The sequence below is a fragment of the Pediculus humanus genome, genomic scaffold, assembly GCF_000006295.1.
Source record: "Pediculus humanus corporis 1103172107371 genomic scaffold, whole genome shotgun sequence".
Classification (NCBI taxonomy): domain Eukaryota; kingdom Metazoa; phylum Arthropoda; class Insecta; order Psocodea; family Pediculidae; genus Pediculus; species Pediculus humanus.
The window spans coordinates 273,142-292,326 of record NW_002986999.1 but is presented as its reverse complement, the minus strand read 5'-3'; the positions used below and the strand labels follow the sequence as shown (position 1 = coordinate 292,326).

Below are 19,185 nucleotides of genomic sequence, written 5' to 3'. Positions count from 1 at the left end.
TCTCTTTTTCATTAATGAGACACCAAGTGTTACGTGAAAAATTAATAAAAAAATTATATAAACGGCAAGATAAAATACATAAATACATAAATAAATAAATAAAACTAGATGAATTTTTGACAATGAATATGAAGAATTGGTCATTCTCCTTTGGCTAAAAGGTCATCGATCTTTCCACTTGGAATTCCAGAATGAATTTACAAAAAAAAAAAAAAAAAAATCTTTTTCAATTGTAGATTTCTTTTTACCGAGACCATTTTTTATTTTATTATCATTATTATTATTATTATTATTATTATTATTATTATTATTATTATTATTATTATTATTATTTTAATGAACGAAAAATTAAAAATAATAAAATAATAATAAAAAAAGAAAAAAAAAAGTTTACGCAAATAAAAATTTTAGGAGTCATCTCTCGCGTAGCCTTTCATGACTTCTTTTTTTTTTTTTTACCTTTAACCCCCCCATCCCGTCCCCCGCTTCGTTTCCCTCTCTAATTTTTTTTTATGTACTTTTAATTTAACCGAAAACAACATTAATATTATTCAGGTTTCGGAAAAACATTTATTAAGAAAGAGAGAGAGAAAGAGAGAGAAAAATGTTTTCACCCGAATGACATTCAGCACTGGAGAAGAAAAACTGGAAAAACATCTTTTTAAATGTACGAAATTTGTTTTTCCTTTAACGGTATCATTTACGCAACGTAATAATTTTAAGTAAATTACTTAAACTATATTTGGAAAAGAATGATAATAATAATAATAATAATAATAGCAAAGTGACAACGCACCCATGAAAGCGACAAATAATAATTCAATTTAAAAGTTATTAAACCCCGAAAATTTCTTTTGAAATAAATTTTTAAGAGACACCCCACCGAAGAACCTGATTAATTTTCTCGTTCCTAAAAAACCTTTCGATGAAGAGGAGAGGGAAGGGGAGGAAGGGTAAAGAAAAAAAACGAACCGGACGCTTGATTAATTTAAAAGATAATAATTACATTTAATTACTCAATAATTTCTGTCGTAGCCAATTAAATTACTCAAATAATAATAAAAAAGAGTGACGAAATCCCTGGAATTAATATTTTTTTAATTAAATGACGTCATATTAATTATAGAATTAAATAAAATATTATAGCAGTGGAAAAAAAAAAAAACATTTTTCATTTTTTTTTTTAATATTAACTCCGCAAAAATTGAGAGAGAGAGAGAGAAAAAAAGCCTTTCATGAGTTCTTTTTTTTTTTTTTGTTAATTTGCGCATGTTCTTCGCCATTTGGATTAGGTTGTTCACCTTTAATTTGCGGCGTCCTTGCCAAGGTGAATTCATACCCTTTTTAAGTAATTTTATAGGCTCCCCGCTTAATGCAAACATTTTAATTGCATACGAAAAACAAATTGCTACAACAAGATTATCTATCTATCGCTTTAAAAAAAAAAAAAAAAAAATGAAATTCCTCCTGACATTGAATGTTCGTTCCTTCCTTCTTTTTTTTTTTTACTTTACTTTAATCTCTTTCGAGTTGCGTCTATGTGTTAAAAATTTAGTTACGGACATAACAAACCACTAATTTCCAAAAAAAAAAAAAAATTCGCTTATGCCTTCGTATCATGATAATAATAATACATTAAATGACCGCGTAAACGATCGTTTCCCCCCTTTCCCTTTCCCATTACCCTCCGCCGCCCCCCACATTAATATCAAGCTGATTTTAGTTTACTTGAAAAATCACCTGTTGGCATGTTTCGGACAAATAAACTTTTCCACTAATGGAAGAAGAATAATGGCTCCGACATTTTGCAAAACAAATAATGTAAAAATCATTTGAGGGAAATAAAAAAAAAAGTCAAATTGTTAAACATTTAAAAGAATCGCGAGATGCAATTTTTTATTTTGCTAATTTTTTTTTTGCCACCCTTAAAGGGAAGGGAGGAAAGTAGGGAGGGGAGAGGAAAAAATCCCGATGAGGTATTTATTGGAGAAACTCATTTTTTTCATTTTCACGAGTCTTGCCAACTCTTCCGAAACTCGTAAAATACGTTATTTATAAATAAGTTATTTATAAATATTTTTAAAATAAGTTATTTTATTTATTAATACTTTTTTGTAAGACAGAATTTTTTTTTTTTTTCGAAACGTAAATCACTTAACCTGGTATTAATACAAAAGAGAGAGAGAGAGAGAGAGAGAGAGAGAGAGTGAGATAGAAAATCCAAACCTTTTTTTTTTTCTTTTAAATCTAATAAAACCCTCGTAAATTGGATATGAAACCTTTAGGCGGGATATTATAAGTAAATTTCAGGTGAGACGATGATATTTAAACGTCATTAAAATCTCTATTTATCCCTCTACTTTTTTTTTCACAACGTTTTTTTTTGTTCTTAAAACAGAGAGAGAGAGAGAGAGAGAAAATTGCGCGTATTTTATAAATACGATTATAAATCATATTTTAAAAAATTTTAAAAGTGTATCATACGAAACAATAAAGGTGTTAACTCAAAATGAAAAAAAAAAAATTTAAATAAACCTGAAACCTGTAGAATTTCGTTTTAAAAAAAAAAAAAAAAAGGTAAACGCCTTTTACCCCCCCGAATTTTTTTTCCATTAATGAATCTTCCGAATCAATTTAAAATATCAAAAAAAACTACAATTATCATCATCATCATCATCATCGTATCTATTATGACTAATATTAATAAATAGAGGAGGAGTAAACCAAAAAAAAATTTAAAATCAAAAAGTGCGATGACGTGACGCCGCCCCGCCAATGCCTCGTAACGAAAATTCAAATAAAATAAAATAAAAAGGAAAGAATAAAATAAAAAAAAAAAAAGGCCTTCTCTCCAACACCACAATGCTACGCGAACACACGTTGGCAAAGCAAAACGTAAAATATAAAATAATAATAATAATAATGATGATAAAAACGCCTGGAGAAAAGTGTTGTCGGAGTAATTATAACTTGCAATCGACCCGGCCAACTCGTACGTACCTTACAAACGACGCAATTTTTTTTATTTTTTTTTTCCATTTTATTTTATTTTATTCTTATTTTTGTTTTACAATAAATAAATAATAATAATGATAAATAACAATCAAATATTATATTCACTTTCGATTTTCGATCGAAACGAACAAGAGAAGCAGAAGACGAGAAAAAAATTACGGCTCACATCATTACGTAATAATAATCTCGTGTACGTTCATGGAATTTTTTTTTATTAAATTTATGGAGGAGAAAAAAAAAATGAGAGGAAATCGCACAATTTCATCATCAGGTATCGATTGATATAAATCGATTCGATATATTTTTTTTAAATTTACGATATAAATAAAAATATACGAATTGAAAAAAACTCGAAATCGAAATCGAAATGGGAGAAAAAAAAAAAATTGAAATTCCAAAAGAAATTAATTTCTTTGTTTTTTTTTCATTCGCTCACCGGCAAAACAACAAAACCTCCGGATAAAAAAAAAAAAAATGAAAACTTTGACCAACAAGGTCGGATTTAATTCATAATGCACTTTTTTATACCTTTTTTCTACTTTTTTTTTTTTTTTTTTAAACGGTCAAGGCTTCGGGCATGAACCTGACACGAGTACTTTTTTTAACACGAGATTTATATTTTATTTTTTATTTCCTTTCTCGCAAAAAAAAAGTTTCCAGAATTTTTCTTTCGTTAAGATTAAACAAAAAAACTTTTTCAACTTTTTTTTACTACGATAATTTAGTCAGTTAAAAGTTTTTTCTTTTTTTTTTTTTTACCGAAATAAAATCTCCTATCGAATCATTAAAAACTCACATAAAAAAGAAATCATCATCATTATCATTATCAACATTATTTTATTATTATTATTATTATTATTTTTATAATTCGCAATAAAAATAAAACAAAAAAACTCGAATCATTCCGAAATAATTTTTTTTTTTTTTTTTTATAAACGACATTTAATGACGTCATAAAATTATACAATTTAACGGCTGTTACGAATAATAATAATAATAATAAGTACAATTAAACCCCTCTTTCCCTCCCCCCCCCCGCAAAAAACAAAAAACAAAAAGAAAAAAATTTCATCGTTTTTTTTTTTAATTTTGCGGTAAAATAATAAAAATACTCTCGTCGCGAATTTGATTTGACGATGCGTCCGTCCGTCACGTTTTGTCACGCTGACACATTTCATTATTATTATCATTATCATCATCATTATTTCTTAAAAAAAAAAAAAAAATGCGACGTAAACGACGACGATTCCCGCCAAAAAAAAAGTGTAATTTTAACGACACACGTTCATTTCGTTCGTTCTTTCGTTCACATTACGTGAAAACGTGCAAATCAAAGAAAAAAAAAAAATAATAATAATGATAATAATGATAATGGAAAATTTTTTCAAGTTGAAAAAATGAAAAAATAATTAAAAAAAAAAAAAAAACCCGTTAACAACAAATAACAATAATAATAATAATAATAATAATAATTAATTTGAAATCAGGGGAAATACGTCATCATTTTCAAAAAGTCATCATTAATGAAAAAATGATAGGAAAAACAAAAAATAAATAAAAAATAAATTAAATAATTTTGATTTACGTCTCTAATGATTGATTCTCTCTCTATCTCTCTCTCTCTCTTTCTTTCTCTCCATCTCTCTTCCTTTCTTTCTCTCTCTCTCTCTCTCTCTACCTCCTCATCTTTCTCCTACCATTATATTTATAGTGCAAAGATGTCGCATTAATCATCACGAATTATTTAAATAATTAATCAATGTCAACAGTAGGGCAATGGCAAATGAAATAACTATAATTTTTTTTTTACATCTCGACGTCGTCGACGACGACGACGACGATGATGATGATGATGATAAAAATAATTAATTATGCGTTTTTACCGAATGAATTCCGGTAAAATTTATTTATAAAAAAATTTCTCGTAACCTTTTCAGTCACCTCTTTCTTTTTTCTTCTACTCATCTCGTGCCGTTTTTTTTTTTTTTTTTTTTTTTTTTTTAATTAACTTTTGCCAAAAGACAAAACGTGATTGATTGATTGATTGATTGACTGATTGATAATCCATTGATTAACCATCAAACGAGATTTTAATTGATTTGAAATACTTGGCTACCGATCGACCGACTGCTGCTTCTTCATCATCATCTTCTGCTTACCAACCAACTTGCATTTTTACGCTTGACCTTTATTTCTTTTATTATTATTATTATTATTGGAATCTTTTCTAAATTTTTTATTCTTTTCTTTTACAAGAGCCAAACAGAGCACCATGTGATAGCGTAATTTTTTTCTTTACCATCTAATATTCGAAATTACTTTCGGCTATAGACGCGCATAATAAAATGTCCAGCGTGCGTGCGTTAAATGTGCGTGTAAATGTGCGTACGTTAAATCTTAAACAATTATGTAGCATTTAAAAAAAAAAAAAAAATTTTTTTTTTTCATATTTAAAAACGGTAATTTTTATGTAATCATCTTTCTCCTTAAAAAGGAAAATAATTGGCAGTAAATATAATGATAAACATAGCTATTAATATTATTATTATTATTTTTTTTTTTTTTTAAACCTAGACTTCGCCAACAACAACATTTTTTTCTTTTTTTTTTTTTAAATTTTCTTATAATGCGATTTAAAATAATATTTTATAAAATTTTACAACGGATTTGTTTTTTTTTTTTTTTTTGCGCGCGCGTAATAAAATTAAATAAAAATATTTTTATTGTAAAGCGTACGCGTTTATTATCAAGAGCAAAATTTTTTTTTTATTTTTTTATAAAAGACCGACCATTCTTCGAGATCAAAGTCTAGAACGACTAGAGAGAGATAGAGAGAGAGGGAAAATTAATAATAAAATCATTTTACGATAGGGAAAAAATTATAAAAATAAAGTTGTTTAAAAGTAAAAAAAAAAAAAAAATTTACGGCGACCAAACACATTTTATAAATTAAAAAAAAAGAAAAAAAAGATTCTACGAGATCATTAAATCAATAATAGTAAACACTTAAAAACGTCGTCGTCGTCGTCGTCGACGTCATCGTCGTCGTCTCGACAATTCCTTGAAAACCTTAGTAATAAATAATAATCTCAATTTCGAAAAAGATGATATAAATTTAATTATTACGTAATAAAAAAATTTCACTATTACGTCATTAATCCACAATAAAAAATAATAATAATTTAAATTTAAATTTCTATAAAAAGGTATATTATTATTATTATTACTTTAAATCATACTTTGATGATCACTTCCGTTTCCGGACATTCCTGCTAATAGTGGTGTTGTCCAGAACGAACGATCGAAAATCACGATAATGATTAATAATAATAATAATAATATGAATAATACTGATAATTAACGTGATGACCAATTTCGAATCGTGGATTTCGGGGAGGAAGAAGTGAGAGGGAGGGAGAGAGGGAGGGGGAATAAAAACGCACGAACGGATCACACCTTCCCGTGAAAATAAACATTCACGTTGCCATAATGTATTATCATGTTATGAAAAAAACGACTTTCGTTCGGTTAAAAAATTTTACGAAATATTTTTTTTTTTTCCATTGCGGTTTGAGAGAGAGAGAAAATAAGAGAAAAGAATTGATGGCAAACTAAAATTTTCGACCACAATAACAACGCACACGCGCACACACACACACACACACAATTACATCAATTCGTAATTTTTCGTACTGACGCTCCGAAAAAAAAAAAAAGAAAAAAAACCGGAATAAAAAATAGTTTTTTGAAATTACGAGAAAGGCCTTAGAAAAGAAAATTGATTATAAAAATAATTCAAGTTTAAAAATTTTGACGTCCGCCTCCTCCTCCTCCTCCTCCCCCCTTCCTACTACTACTACTACTATTATTATTATTATTATAAAATTATAAACAAAACTTAAAATTATTATTTTAAATATATAAAAAATTTTCAATATTCAATTTCAATGTTAGCCAATGGGATATGCAGATTTTTACTCGGAGGAAGAAAAGAGAAAAAAAACATTAAAACTTTTTTTTTTTTTTTTTTTTTGTTAATCTCACGGGTCTTATTATTCAATGGTCGGTTATACCACCACAATTTAAAAAAAAAAAAAAAAAAAAAAAAAAAAACGTGACGGAAGAAATTGAGAAATCCTGTTTTTTTCTCATACGTCGGGCCCAAACCTCACAGAGATTTACTTAGTTAAAAAAAAATTATTATTTCATTATTATTATTATTATTATTTTTATATTTCTTTTCCCCCTCCCCCCCCCCTCCCTCTCCTCCCATCCCTCCCATTTCTTTTTGAAGAACGAAAATTTGCCCGACGAATGTTCTTGTTGCAAACCCGATATCAAATTAATGGAGTATTAGACAAGCAAAACGAGTTTTTTTTTTTTTTTTTTTTTTTTCTGAAACTCCGACAAATGTCTGGGGCCAATTTGGCGCCGCGTTAATGAGTACGTAAAATAATGTACCATGAAGTATGAACCCGGTATTTATTTTTTTTTTACCTTTTTCAAAAAAGTCTAAGAGAAGGCGGCAGAATATATGTTGCGGAAAATAAAATAAAAAAATTTTTGTTTTCCTATCCTTCATCTCTCAACTACGACTCAACAATTTTTTTTTTTTTTTTTTTCTAGAATTTTTAAAAACTTCCGGTCAAACGATATCGTATCGATTATGAACGATTTCGAATCGATTAATAAAATATTTAATTAAATCAAGGCTAACAAAAAAAAAAAAAAAAAAATTAATTCTCGACCTTTTTTGTACAAGTTTCTCACATAAAAAAGAAAAATGGCGTTGAATTATCGTTTACTCATAATTATTTATTAAAAATAAAAATAGAAACGAGTCATAAATAGTTTTCGAAAGATAGAGAAAAACATTTAAAAAAAAGTGCAGGTACCCACACCGAACCGAGGGAAACCAATGAAAAAAAAAAAAAAAAAAAAAATTAAAAATCGAAAACGATCACGTAAAGAATTTTTTTAATCAAAATGCGTATGGAATGAAACATTTATTAATGTTATAAAACGTAAATCTTGTATGACGGCATTGCGTAACCATAATAAATTTCATAATTCCAAAAAAAAGGAGGAGGGCACCAAAAGATTTAGCCTCCCAAAATTAAAAAAAAAACAATTTTAAATTTTAAATTATATATAAAAAAAGATGAATCTTCCTTCCTTCCTTCCTTTCTTCATTTTTGCATATTTTAACTTTTTTTTTTTTAAATATGGTAATCCTTTGGCGTTTCGAATGATAAATTTTATTTTTTTTTAAAAATAGTTTTACCATTAATTAATTACTTTAAAAAAACGCGATAAATAATTTTTCTTTTTCCTACTCGGCCCTGACGAAAATAAAGAAGAAGGGAGAAATGGGGGGGGGGGTGGAAAATAAAATCGAAAAAAAACTTACCTTTGAGTTGTGTATTTTCTATAGCGAACATGTTGAGAGCGAGAAGCTGTAAAAATCTGGTGCAACCCAAAGGAAGCGGCGTTTGCTGTAGTAAAGCACGAAATTCTCGAAGCATTTGCAATCCGGCATCTTGAAAAGTTTCCATACTGTAAGATGAGAAAAAAAAATAATAAAAAAATTCAAATTCGATTCATTAACTTTTTTTTTTTTTTACAAGATAAAACAATGGTTTAAACATTCGGAATAATTTAATGGGGACTTACCCGACTTTTGTGAATAATTTTCCGTGCACGTGTAAGTAACTCGTGGTAAATCTTTTGTTTATATCCGTACTTTCCAAAGCCAACAATTCTTCATCTTCGCTTTCTGCACGTCTCGAATCGGTAGATGTTGATGTCGTCCTATGAACGCGACGTCTTCCGCAGGGATGAACCCATATTTCTCTTCTAAGACTCGAACCTTCTTTTTCTTTCACTCTTTCTTTGTATTTTGCTTCTCTTTCTTCTTTTTTTTTCTTTTCGATTTGTTCATACTAAACCGAGAGAGAGAGAGAGAGAGAGAAAAAAAAAATTATCATTCCTTATTTTAATTAATTATTTATCGAATAGTTTTTGTTTATATACCTTTTTACGATTTTCATCGAACAATGATACCAAACTTTCTTTAGCTGACTGAAGAGGATTCGATGCCATTAAACTTCTCATGTAATAATAAACGGCATCTAATTTTCGTCTCTGAAAATTTCAGGTACAATGATAAAAAATAAAAAAAAATATTCTTTTATTTAAATAATAATCTTCAACTTACAGCCAAATAAGCAAGAAGTGCTAGCTGGTAATAAGGTCGGCCATTTTTAGGATTAATTTGTTGAGCTTTCGTATACCATCTGAAAAATTACGATGGCATTAATTTTTTTTTTTTTTTAATTCAAATTTTTAAATTTCGTTAAAAAAAATTTAAATTTATAGAAAACTCACTGTTTTGATTTCCCGTAATTATTACTATCATTGGCTACTTCTCGATAACGAGCCAAATCTCCCAAAAAAAGCATTATTTTTTGCGTTGATACTAATGCCAAACCTGTATAACCTAATCCTTTAATTGAGCCACCATTTACAGTCAAAAATGTTTCTACCTTAAAATTAAAATTTTCTTCCAAGTGTTGAATTAACCTTTCAAAATATTTTATACCCTGAAAAGGAATCAAAAATTTAATTAGTTTTTGGCGTTATCGAATTTTTTTTTTTTTTTTAATAAGAAGAAGACGTAAAACAATAAAAAACTTTACTTCGTCAACTATTGATAAAAGAGCATTTTTATAGCCTTCTTTATTTTCGGGATCCTCCAATATTAATTTCCGAAGCGTTTCAATTATATTATAATAAGTAATTTTCCACATGTGCTGTTCAACGTTTTCCTCTTGACAAAATTTAATTTCGGTCATGAGGAGAATTTGCAAGCTTTTTTGAAGAAATTGACGAACATAATTTATTCCCTGCCACTGAGTGAGAATGGCTGGTCCCTTGGAACACCTTAAAATGTATTGTAAATCCGTATCTGCTCTCTCAATGTCAAGAAGCAGAATTGGATTTCTATGAGTTCGAAAACTAAAAAAAAAATTTATTTTTGAATATACATTTTTTAAAAATTACTTTACACAAATTATTATTATTATTTTTGAACTTACCTATCGTTGGTATGATCGTACCAAGAAGGACGATTCGATGAAGGATCCTTATGATAAATACTAGGCACGCCATCTCCCAAAGACCCGTTTTGAAAATGGTACGGAGGATATTGTGGCAGAGTATAAAACTTTGGCGGTGGTTCCTGATATCTAGAATATTGTTTAAATCGAAATATAATAATGTAATTATAAAGCGGATTCTTTCTTTTTCTTTTTTCTAAAAACTTTACTAACCCATGATTGACTGTGTTTGTTACACGAGAATTTAATGAATTAACAATAATTGGTTTACTCGGATTGCTAGGATCAAAAAGCTGCCTTTGAGGTTGTTGAGTTGATGGCGGCTGCTGAAGTTGAATGAAACCTCTTTGAGGATATTCTGGTACAGATTGAATGCTAGGGGGCGGAACAGAAGCTTCAATATGCATTGAACTATCTTTTTTCATTTCTTCCCTCCAGTTACCTTTATCATCTTTTTCATCATCTCTAAATTTTTCTCTTTCTCTTCTCCAATCCCTATTCGATTTCTCTAAATCTCCTCTCCTCCAATCTTTATCATTTTTTTCTTGATCCCCTCCCCTTCTCCAGTCTAAAATTTCACTTTTAGGCTCTCTTTCTTTACTGGATTCCCTGCTTAAATTTTTATGGAATCCATAATGTCCCTTGTTTTGATCTCGACTGCTAGGCCTGTAAATGTTTTCGTCGCTTTGCCGTCTGTGACTTCTAAATCTTTCTTGACTATTATTTTTATAATCCCGATTCGATTCTCGACTTAAGCTTCTATCTTTTTTACCACCTCGCCTTCTCTGCTTCCTTCTATCTCTAGAAGAATGTACATTATTTAAACTTGCTACAGACGAGCTCCTTGACATGGCTTCTCTTTCTTGTCTTTCGGATTCTTCTACTTCTTCGCTCCAATCTAAAGTCCTGGGCGAAGAACATTTCGGAATGGTGGCAGATTTTATTTCCGTATAAGGTAAGGAATTATCTGAATAATGTTCAGAAATTTTTTTCACTTCTTTCGAACCTTGTTCTGTTATCGATATCGTGCTCGCGTTACTTAGTTTTCTGTAATACAAAAAAAAAAAAAAATCATATGATTAATGATACGAACTTTAAAAAATTTTTACGACTAATAATTTATTGTAGACCGACGATTTTTGACTTCTTACCTTGTTCGTTGATATTTTTCAGAATACGAATTTCTATTATATTGATTTCTTTTCGGAAGCGTTTTAGATTCTTTCCACTGATTGCCTCGCCCGTCTTGTGGTTTTCTATTATCTCTTGTGTAACGAACATTTTGTTGAGAATTGTAATCGTAATAACGATTTTCAAACGGACCCACTTGATCGTGAGAAGAAAAACTTCGAGATGGTAAGCTATTGGACGAAGGAATAGGTCTTTCGTGAGGTATATTTTCGTGAGATTGAGACGCATTTTTAAATGGAGTTGCGCAAGGTGATCTAGACGGTGATCTATAATTAGTTTGGCCGATTTTATTTTGTTCTATTAATTGAAGCTCTTTTTCAATTTCATCTTGTCTAAGTCGACCTCGGCCGCGGCCTTTCGGCGAAGGAACTTTTTGCGGCCATTGCTGGGGATTATTATAATTTTGATAATTTTGATACTCTGAGGGAGGAATATGATATTGTTGAACCGAATAATTTGAGGAAGAATTATTTAAGAATGATAAACTACCACCATCCCATTGTTCTTCGGAAGAAGTACCTATGTATGAGTTAGAAGGAAGATTCATAGATATTCCTTTTTCTTCCATATACTTTTTCTTTAGCCTCGGTGGCAAAGAATCGAATGTTGCTTGCTTTGAAATCGAGACACTTCCGCTACCCCTACGTCCGACCGGTGGTTTGGTCTGAATTTTGTCATTATTCCAATTCGAATGTTCCATACTACGAGTATCTCTCAATCGATTATTAGTAATATTATTATTATTAGTACTGTTATTATTAAAATTAGGCCTAATATTTGCAGTATGAGATATTATTCGTGGTTCTGAATTTTGCCTAAAGTCTCGTTTATCAGTCTTAACGTTGAAATTTTGTTGATTTCTTACAAATTCTGGTGAATCACTCCTACCACAATAATCAAGAGTATCACTAGACTTCCTCATTGCAGATTTATTGTTATCCCGTCTTTTATCCTCATGCCTTTTATGGCTGTAATTCCTTCTATCCTGTTTTTGCTCTCTCGAAAATCTGCCTCCTTCTACTGTCATTTGTTTTTGAACTGAACTGTTATCATATTGTCTCCTAGGATTTTCTTCTTTACAATATTGATCGTAGCTTTTTTCGTCATTATCTCTTTTTTCTCTTATGCGGCCTTTTCCTTTTGCTTTCCTTTTTTTCTTTTGATCATTACTAGCACTTTTAGAATTCTCATCCCATGTTTCTTCTTCACTTTTGATATTATTTTCTGATGACTTTTGCTTTTTTTGCTGTATTCTTCCTTCTTTCTCACTTTGCGATATGGGTTTTGGAATATATATAGCTTTTTCAGGTTTTCTAACCTTTTTCTTTTCTTCCAAAGTTCTAGGTGTTAAATCGATACCTTCATCACTACCATTTTTTACTGTAACAGGTATGTTTCTAACATCTGAGGTTTCTTCATTGTTATTTTTTGAATTATTGAGCTCTGAACGATTTAATGATTCAGTACTTAATCTATTATCAAATAATTTGTTATATGTTTTTGATTTTCCATGTACTTGATTTACTTGACAATTTTTATTAAATGATTCTACTGGACAGGGACTTGGCGATTTTGAATTTCTCCACAATTGATCATCTGCCCTTCTTAATGTCATTCCAGTCTGAGGACGATATAATTCAATTTGAGATTTTTCTCCACTTTTTCTCCCACCAATTTTATTTGAAGCAACAATGCAACTATCTTCTGAAGTTACATTTTCTAAAATTTATAAAATGCAAAACATAAAATTATTATTACATAAAAAAAAAGTTTAAAAATAATTGAATAAGAACGTGTAAAAAAAAAGTAAGTAGTAACAATCAATAAAATTAGGTAAATTGTTTTTTTTCTTCAAATTTTTTTTTTTTTTTTTTCAAAATTTTCCAATATTATTTTTATATACAATACATATATACAATTTTTTAAGGCATTGTCAAAACAATAAAGTTAGCCTTTTTAAACTGATAACTAGTATCAATATTTTGGGCAAAAATTAAGAATTACAAAATTATATGGTAAAGCAAATAATAAAAAATAGCACATTTTATATTTTACTAGAATGTGTTGTCGAATTGTTTGAAACGTAAATTATAAAACATAACGTGATAAAAAATAAGAAAGAATGTAATAAAAATTATTATTAAACAAATTTACATTTTAAGAAAAAAATAACAATTGAAATTGGGATGCTTAAGAAAACAAAAAAAGAACAAAAAACACATTTGCATGAATCAGAACTACAGTTCAAACATATTAAATGACAATTTTTAATATTTAAAAAGTCTAACTTAAATGATAACTCCTTAACTACATTAAAATACTGTTAAAATGTTTTACATTAATGGTACTGTTTACCTGGTAAAATATTTCGTGACATTCTGCGTCCTTCACTAGTTTTTTCCGCCATTACAGTTTTAAAGAAACTCTATGGTTTACAAACGTTAAAAATTAAGTCACCGCCTTTTAAAAAAAATTTCGCTATAAAACAATTTTAGTTCACGTGTTGTTTTTGTTTACACAACACAATTTTGAAACTTTTAATCATAAAGTGATATTTTAAATCATAATGTTAAAATTATTTTTTTCCCTCACTGTTATTTCGGCTTTTTTTTTATGGTATTTTCACGAATATCATACAAATAAATTTTTTGAAGTAGTTGACAAAATTCCCTATACAGCTTCCATTTTAAATAATTTACATTTCTATTGGAGCATTGCTTCTCCTATCTTATCATCAAAAATTTCTAAAACCAAAATATTTACATCTTCTGAATTACAAGAATATAACGGTGAAGAGAATAGTAAGGGATTATATTTAGCCATACTGGGAGATGTGTACGATGTTGAAAAAGGAGTAAGACATTACGGACCCGGCGGTCCCTATCATGTATTTGCTGGAAAAGATGCATCCAGGTCATTTGTGACAGGAGATTTTGCTGATGATCAGGCGCTGGATGATGTATTGGACCTATCATACAATGAATTATTAAGTATTAAGGACTGGTGTAAATTTTATAAAAAAGAATATGACTTTAAAGGAAAATTAGCTGGAAGGTTTTATGATGAAAAAGGTAGAACAACCGAATACTGGCAAAAGCTTCAAAAAAAATTAATCGAAGCTGAAAAAGTTAAGCTCAATCAAAAAGATGAAGAAACATTATTTCCTCCATGCAATGTCGAATGGAATGCTGAAACAGGAACTAAAGTTTGGTGTACAAATAAAAGGTATTATCATAATTGGAGAAAAAGTAATATGCATATTTTAATTGCATATTGATTTAATGTAACTACTTACTTATCAAACATCTTAATAAAAAAGTGCACACAAAATATGAATATTAATTAATAAGCTGCACACTAAAAAAAATGTGTTAATATTAATTTTTAAAAATGAAAGAGAAAAAAGTAGTTAGATTTTTTATTTACATAATTTATTAAAATTAACAATACTTAAAACATAAACAGTCAAAAACATTTTTAAAAAAATCAATTTAAATAAAATACTTGAAAAACAAATTTTTGTAAGATTTAAAAGTAATATTAATATACTTAGAAAAAATTAAAAGATAAAAAGAAAATAATGTTTGATACTAAATAATCATAGTAAAATAAAATTAAAAATTATTAAAAAAATTAATATTCATATAAAAATATGAATATATTACAACTTTTTAAGAAAGAAATTTTTAAAACTTACTATAATGTATGTTATTTTGATTTACATTTAAACGAAAAAAAAAAAAGAAAAAAAAAAGTAAAAGAAGCTATTAATAAAGTTTTTGCAAAAGAAAATAAAATTTAAATTTATTCTTTTTTTTTTTTTTTTTTTTACAGTGGAGGTATAGAAAGAAACTGGACAGGAGTTCCTAGAAAGTTATATGTGGTTGGATCAGAATCATACCGTTGTGCTTGTGTTGATATCGATGAAATACAAAAAGTCGAGTCCCCACAATATTCTAGAAGAGGTCATTTACAAGTTTATGAACAATGTCATCCATCACATAATTTTTGTTTTATTAAAGAATAAGCTGTTAAATATTTTTGCCTAAGAAACAAAAAAAAAAAATTATTGTTAAAATTTTTTTTATAAATGTACCTTATTTATATTATTTATATTATTATTTTTAAATTTTTAATTATTTATATGAAAGATATATTTTTATTTATTAAAATCAAATTAAATGCAATTGATTGATTTTTTTTAAACCCAAATTTCCTAAAAAGATGATTTAACTTGTTAAAATTTAATTCTTTGCTATCATTTTCCTTTTTAAAATTCCAAATAATAACAATTCAAATGCTTAACAAATGAACAATATTGAACAAACAAAACTAGTTATGCATATTATACCTTTACAAATAGTCTTAATTATTTTGAAAATAAATTACTTGCCTCATTGTAATAACTTATTAAAAAAAAAAAAAAAGTTATTTTACTAAAGTCTGTATCTACATATATACATATTTTTATAATATTATACTTTAATCGAGTAAAACTTAGTTATTTAAATTAGTCACGAGGAATAAGTATTACAGAAAACTTACATCATTTATTGTTTTTGCAAGTAATAAAACAGGTTGTGTGCCTTATTTTATTTTCTTTAAACAGTTGTAGATTCAATTTCCATACTTTGTACCTGAGTTTCATTGTTTTTATTTTCTAATTTTGACCCTAATTCAAGATTATCATTATTTAAAGAATTAATGTCTACATTGTTGTCGTTTAAAAAATGATCCAATTGTAGCATTTTGTTTTTAAATTCATCATCTGTCATTTTTAAAAGTTTAAAATTTTTTCCAAGTTTTTTAATTTTACTTTTTCTATGTTTTGTTTTTTGTTTGTTTGCTCTTCTAAATTCTCTATCTAAATAAAGAGATCTTTTAACTTTACTTTTTCCCAAAAATATCGTGTTTCCCTTTTTCCATATGGGATGCTCGTATATTGTTTCCAAATGCTTTTGTACTCTCCTAGTTTTTTTCACGAGTACGTTTTCCATTACCTCAATATTTTCTTTTAATTTATCCGTTGAGGGTTTGATTGTTTGTTGTGAGGAATCGTTATTTTTTTTAATTTCATTAAAATAAGTTTTAGATCTTGTTATTCTCGGACTGAAACTAGTAATCGTGGATATTTTTTCTTTTGTTTTACTTTCTAATAAATCTCCCTCCAATTTTCGAGAAATTTCTATTATATCCATCATAATCCAATCTAAAAATTTATTTAAATACTGATTATTTTCACTTAACCTTTCTTCTACTTATAGTTTTTATTTATCGTAATATTTTAAAAAGCCAACACGAATGTTTTTCGATAAAAAACAACATTATCATTAAAAAAAAAAAAAAATTATTTAAATATTTTCATTAAATACACATACACACACATGAGTACAACAACTTAACAAATATTTGACAAGGCAATTTATCGCGTATTTAATGGATATATTAAATAAGTTAAAGCAAATGTTTAAGCGCGTTTAATCAATTTTTTCTTGTTATATATTATTTATTTTAATTTTTAAATTAGATTAAAATTCATGAATTAAAATACTTATAAAAATACTTATTTAAGCAACCTAACTATATATTTTTTTAAAATTATTATTTTGAATTAAATTCGAAATATAAAAAAGTAAAGCTAAAAGATCAATATTTTTCTACTACATATCAGATTAAGTAATAACAATCAGTAATATTTATTAAATATTTATTTTATATTGTTATATGTAAATCGTAAACATTTTTATTGTGTTGTTAAAAATGTTCCACTTTATTAAATATATCGATTTATTATATATTTATATATCATAATTTCTTACACACGATATTAACAATAAAGTTAGTTTCGCCTATAAAATATAATTACGTTAAAATTTTATTCATTAATTACATTCAAACTTTAGTTTTGTAATTTTAAACGATTTAGAATTATATTGTTATTAAACAGCTGTGCGTTTAATGGTAGCCCACAGAAAATCAATAAAAAAATAAAAACAACTCATTTTTAGGTTTTATGAAGTCACACAACAATGCAAACGTTTGAATTATCATTGATTTATTTATGAATTAAAAAATAACTTGAAATATGGTCATAAGACGAGGAAACCTTTCATGGGTAACCAGTTTCTCATCAACCGATATTCATGTGTCTGAAGAATCATCCAGAACAACTTCAAACACTTCTGGTGAATCGAATGATAGTTGGTGTGAACGCCAATGTCCAGTTATATTAAAATCAAATCCACAAAATCAAGTAAAGTGGGTAAGGGAATGAATATAATAACATAATATTTAAATTATTTTCAAATTATCTTCATGTGAATTTGCATGTGCAAAAAAATATTAAGAGCTAATGTTTCATTTTATTGTTATTATTATTTACTTTTTAAAAATATCTTAAATTCATTTTTATTTATTTTTTATATGGGTTTATATTTAATAAAATTAAGTAAATATTTACCACTTACTTTATTAACATCGAAGCACAAAACTTGATGTTTAATTTTTAAAAAAAATATCACTTTTAAATAAGACAAATCGTTTAATTTATTTAAAATGCACCATCATTAATGAGGTTTTTTTTTTTTTTTTTTTTCTTAATTGAAATGACAAAAAATTTTATTTATCAAAATTTATGTATAAACAAATTTTTGTTTTTTTTTTTTTTTTAATCATTGGATTTTAGTTATTCGGTAATTTTTCAGAATGTGAAATACAAACGACATTGTTTTTCTTTTTCCACAAAGTTTTCAAAAATGAAATTTTTTTTTTTTTTTTGAAATATATGTATATATATTTATAATACCATATTCATATTTTATTTAGACTTAAATTTAATGATATTAATATTAAGCGTATACTATACAATTTTAAAAAAAGTATCTATAATTTTTTACAAATCACATAAATTGTAAAAATTAACATAATTTGAAATGGCAGAGACATAAAACGGTATTCCCACGTCCAAAGAAACGACAGAAAGAAAAAAAAAAAAACAAGTTTTGATTATATTTTTTCTGTCGAGTCGTAAAAACAAGTTTTTTCACCTGCTTTTTATTCAAAATATACCGACTACCCTTAATCTTAAAAAAATAAAAATGTTTCGTGTGTTTGTGCGTTTGTCGGCTTGGGTAGTTTAACAAATCGTTTAATAATTTAAAACGGGGGTGTTTTTTCCTTGCTTTCCACGACTTTTAAATTTTAATGTTATAAATTATTTATTTTATTTTAAGTTTTGGTTAAATTTTAATTTTAAAATAAAAAAGTTTTTGGTAAAATAAAATCGTTATTATTTCGTTTAGGAAAATACATTTCACATGAGGCAAATGACTCTGTCTAGCCTTTCATCATCATCTGGTCAGATGAGACAAACATTAAGTGCTCAAGCTGCTGGAACTAAACTTCGCGGACGTTGTATGACGAGTGCTAGTAAATCATTAGAATTGTTAAGACTTAATGTACAAAATGTTATTAATAAAGAAATAGACGCCGTGCTTAAAAAATATTTGGACGTAAGTAAAAAAAAAAAGTAATATAAAAAAATTTATTTTTTTCTTTCTTGCACAACGCATCGTAATTTTATTACTTTCCGTTTTTTTAGAAATTTTTTAAACCGGCAATCGAAAATATACGTAATAATTTAGGAGAAAACAGTGTAACAGAAGACAACATTCGAACGGTTTGTACGCAAATATTAGAAGATGCAAAATTGCAATATTATAATGGTATACAATCGAGAGGAAGTTCGCCCTACAGCGATTCCGAAACGGGAAGTTTAGGCGAAGTTAGATTCGATCCTGTAAATTTATTAAAATTATTTTTTTTTAAACAACTTTATTCTATTTCTCACCTTTATTAGAAT

At 27.3% G+C, this 19,185-nt stretch overlaps 4 protein-coding genes across 4 annotated transcripts in view; 2 read left to right on the top strand and 2 right to left on the bottom strand.

Moving 5' to 3' along the window:
• Positions 1-8,347: 8,347 nt before the first annotated feature.
• Phum_PHUM014220 (uncharacterized protein) lies at positions 8,348-13,731 on the bottom strand (the record flags this gene model as incomplete). Its single annotated transcript, XM_002422747.1, has 11 exons — positions 8,348-8,357; positions 8,422-8,571; positions 8,689-8,957; positions 9,049-9,159; positions 9,233-9,311; positions 9,403-9,617; positions 9,714-10,017; positions 10,113-10,262; positions 10,347-11,180; positions 11,285-13,028; positions 13,680-13,731. The coding sequence occupies 11 exons, from the start codon at positions 13,729-13,731 to the stop codon at positions 8,348-8,350; spliced, it is 3,918 nt and encodes a 1,305-aa protein (XP_002422792.1).
• A 159-nt stretch (positions 13,732-13,890) lies between these two features.
• Positions 13,891-15,351, top strand: Phum_PHUM014210 (uncharacterized protein; the record flags this gene model as incomplete). Its single annotated transcript, XM_002422746.1, has 2 exons — positions 13,891-14,549; positions 15,159-15,351. The coding sequence occupies 2 exons, from the start codon at positions 13,891-13,893 to the stop codon at positions 15,349-15,351; spliced, it is 852 nt and encodes a 283-aa protein (XP_002422791.1).
• Positions 15,352-15,925: 574 nt separating this feature from the next.
• Phum_PHUM014200 (uncharacterized protein) lies at positions 15,926-16,522 on the bottom strand (the record flags this gene model as incomplete). Its single annotated transcript, XM_002422745.1, has 2 exons — positions 15,926-16,092; positions 16,141-16,522. 2 exons carry the CDS (start codon positions 16,520-16,522, stop codon positions 15,926-15,928), a joined length of 549 nt encoding a protein of 182 aa, XP_002422790.1.
• Positions 16,523-17,409: 887 nt separating this feature from the next.
• Phum_PHUM014090 (uncharacterized protein) overlaps positions 17,410-19,185 on the top strand; it is a gene marked incomplete at both ends in the record, with an annotated part of 2,902 nt that continues 1,126 nt past the window's right edge. The window contains 3 exons of the mRNA XM_002422744.1: positions 17,410-17,586; positions 18,626-18,835; positions 18,925-19,107. Coding sequence (XP_002422789.1) covers positions 17,410-17,586; positions 18,626-18,835; positions 18,925-19,107 — 570 coding nt within the window. The remainder of the gene's footprint in view (positions 17,587-18,625; positions 18,836-18,924; positions 19,108-19,185) is intronic.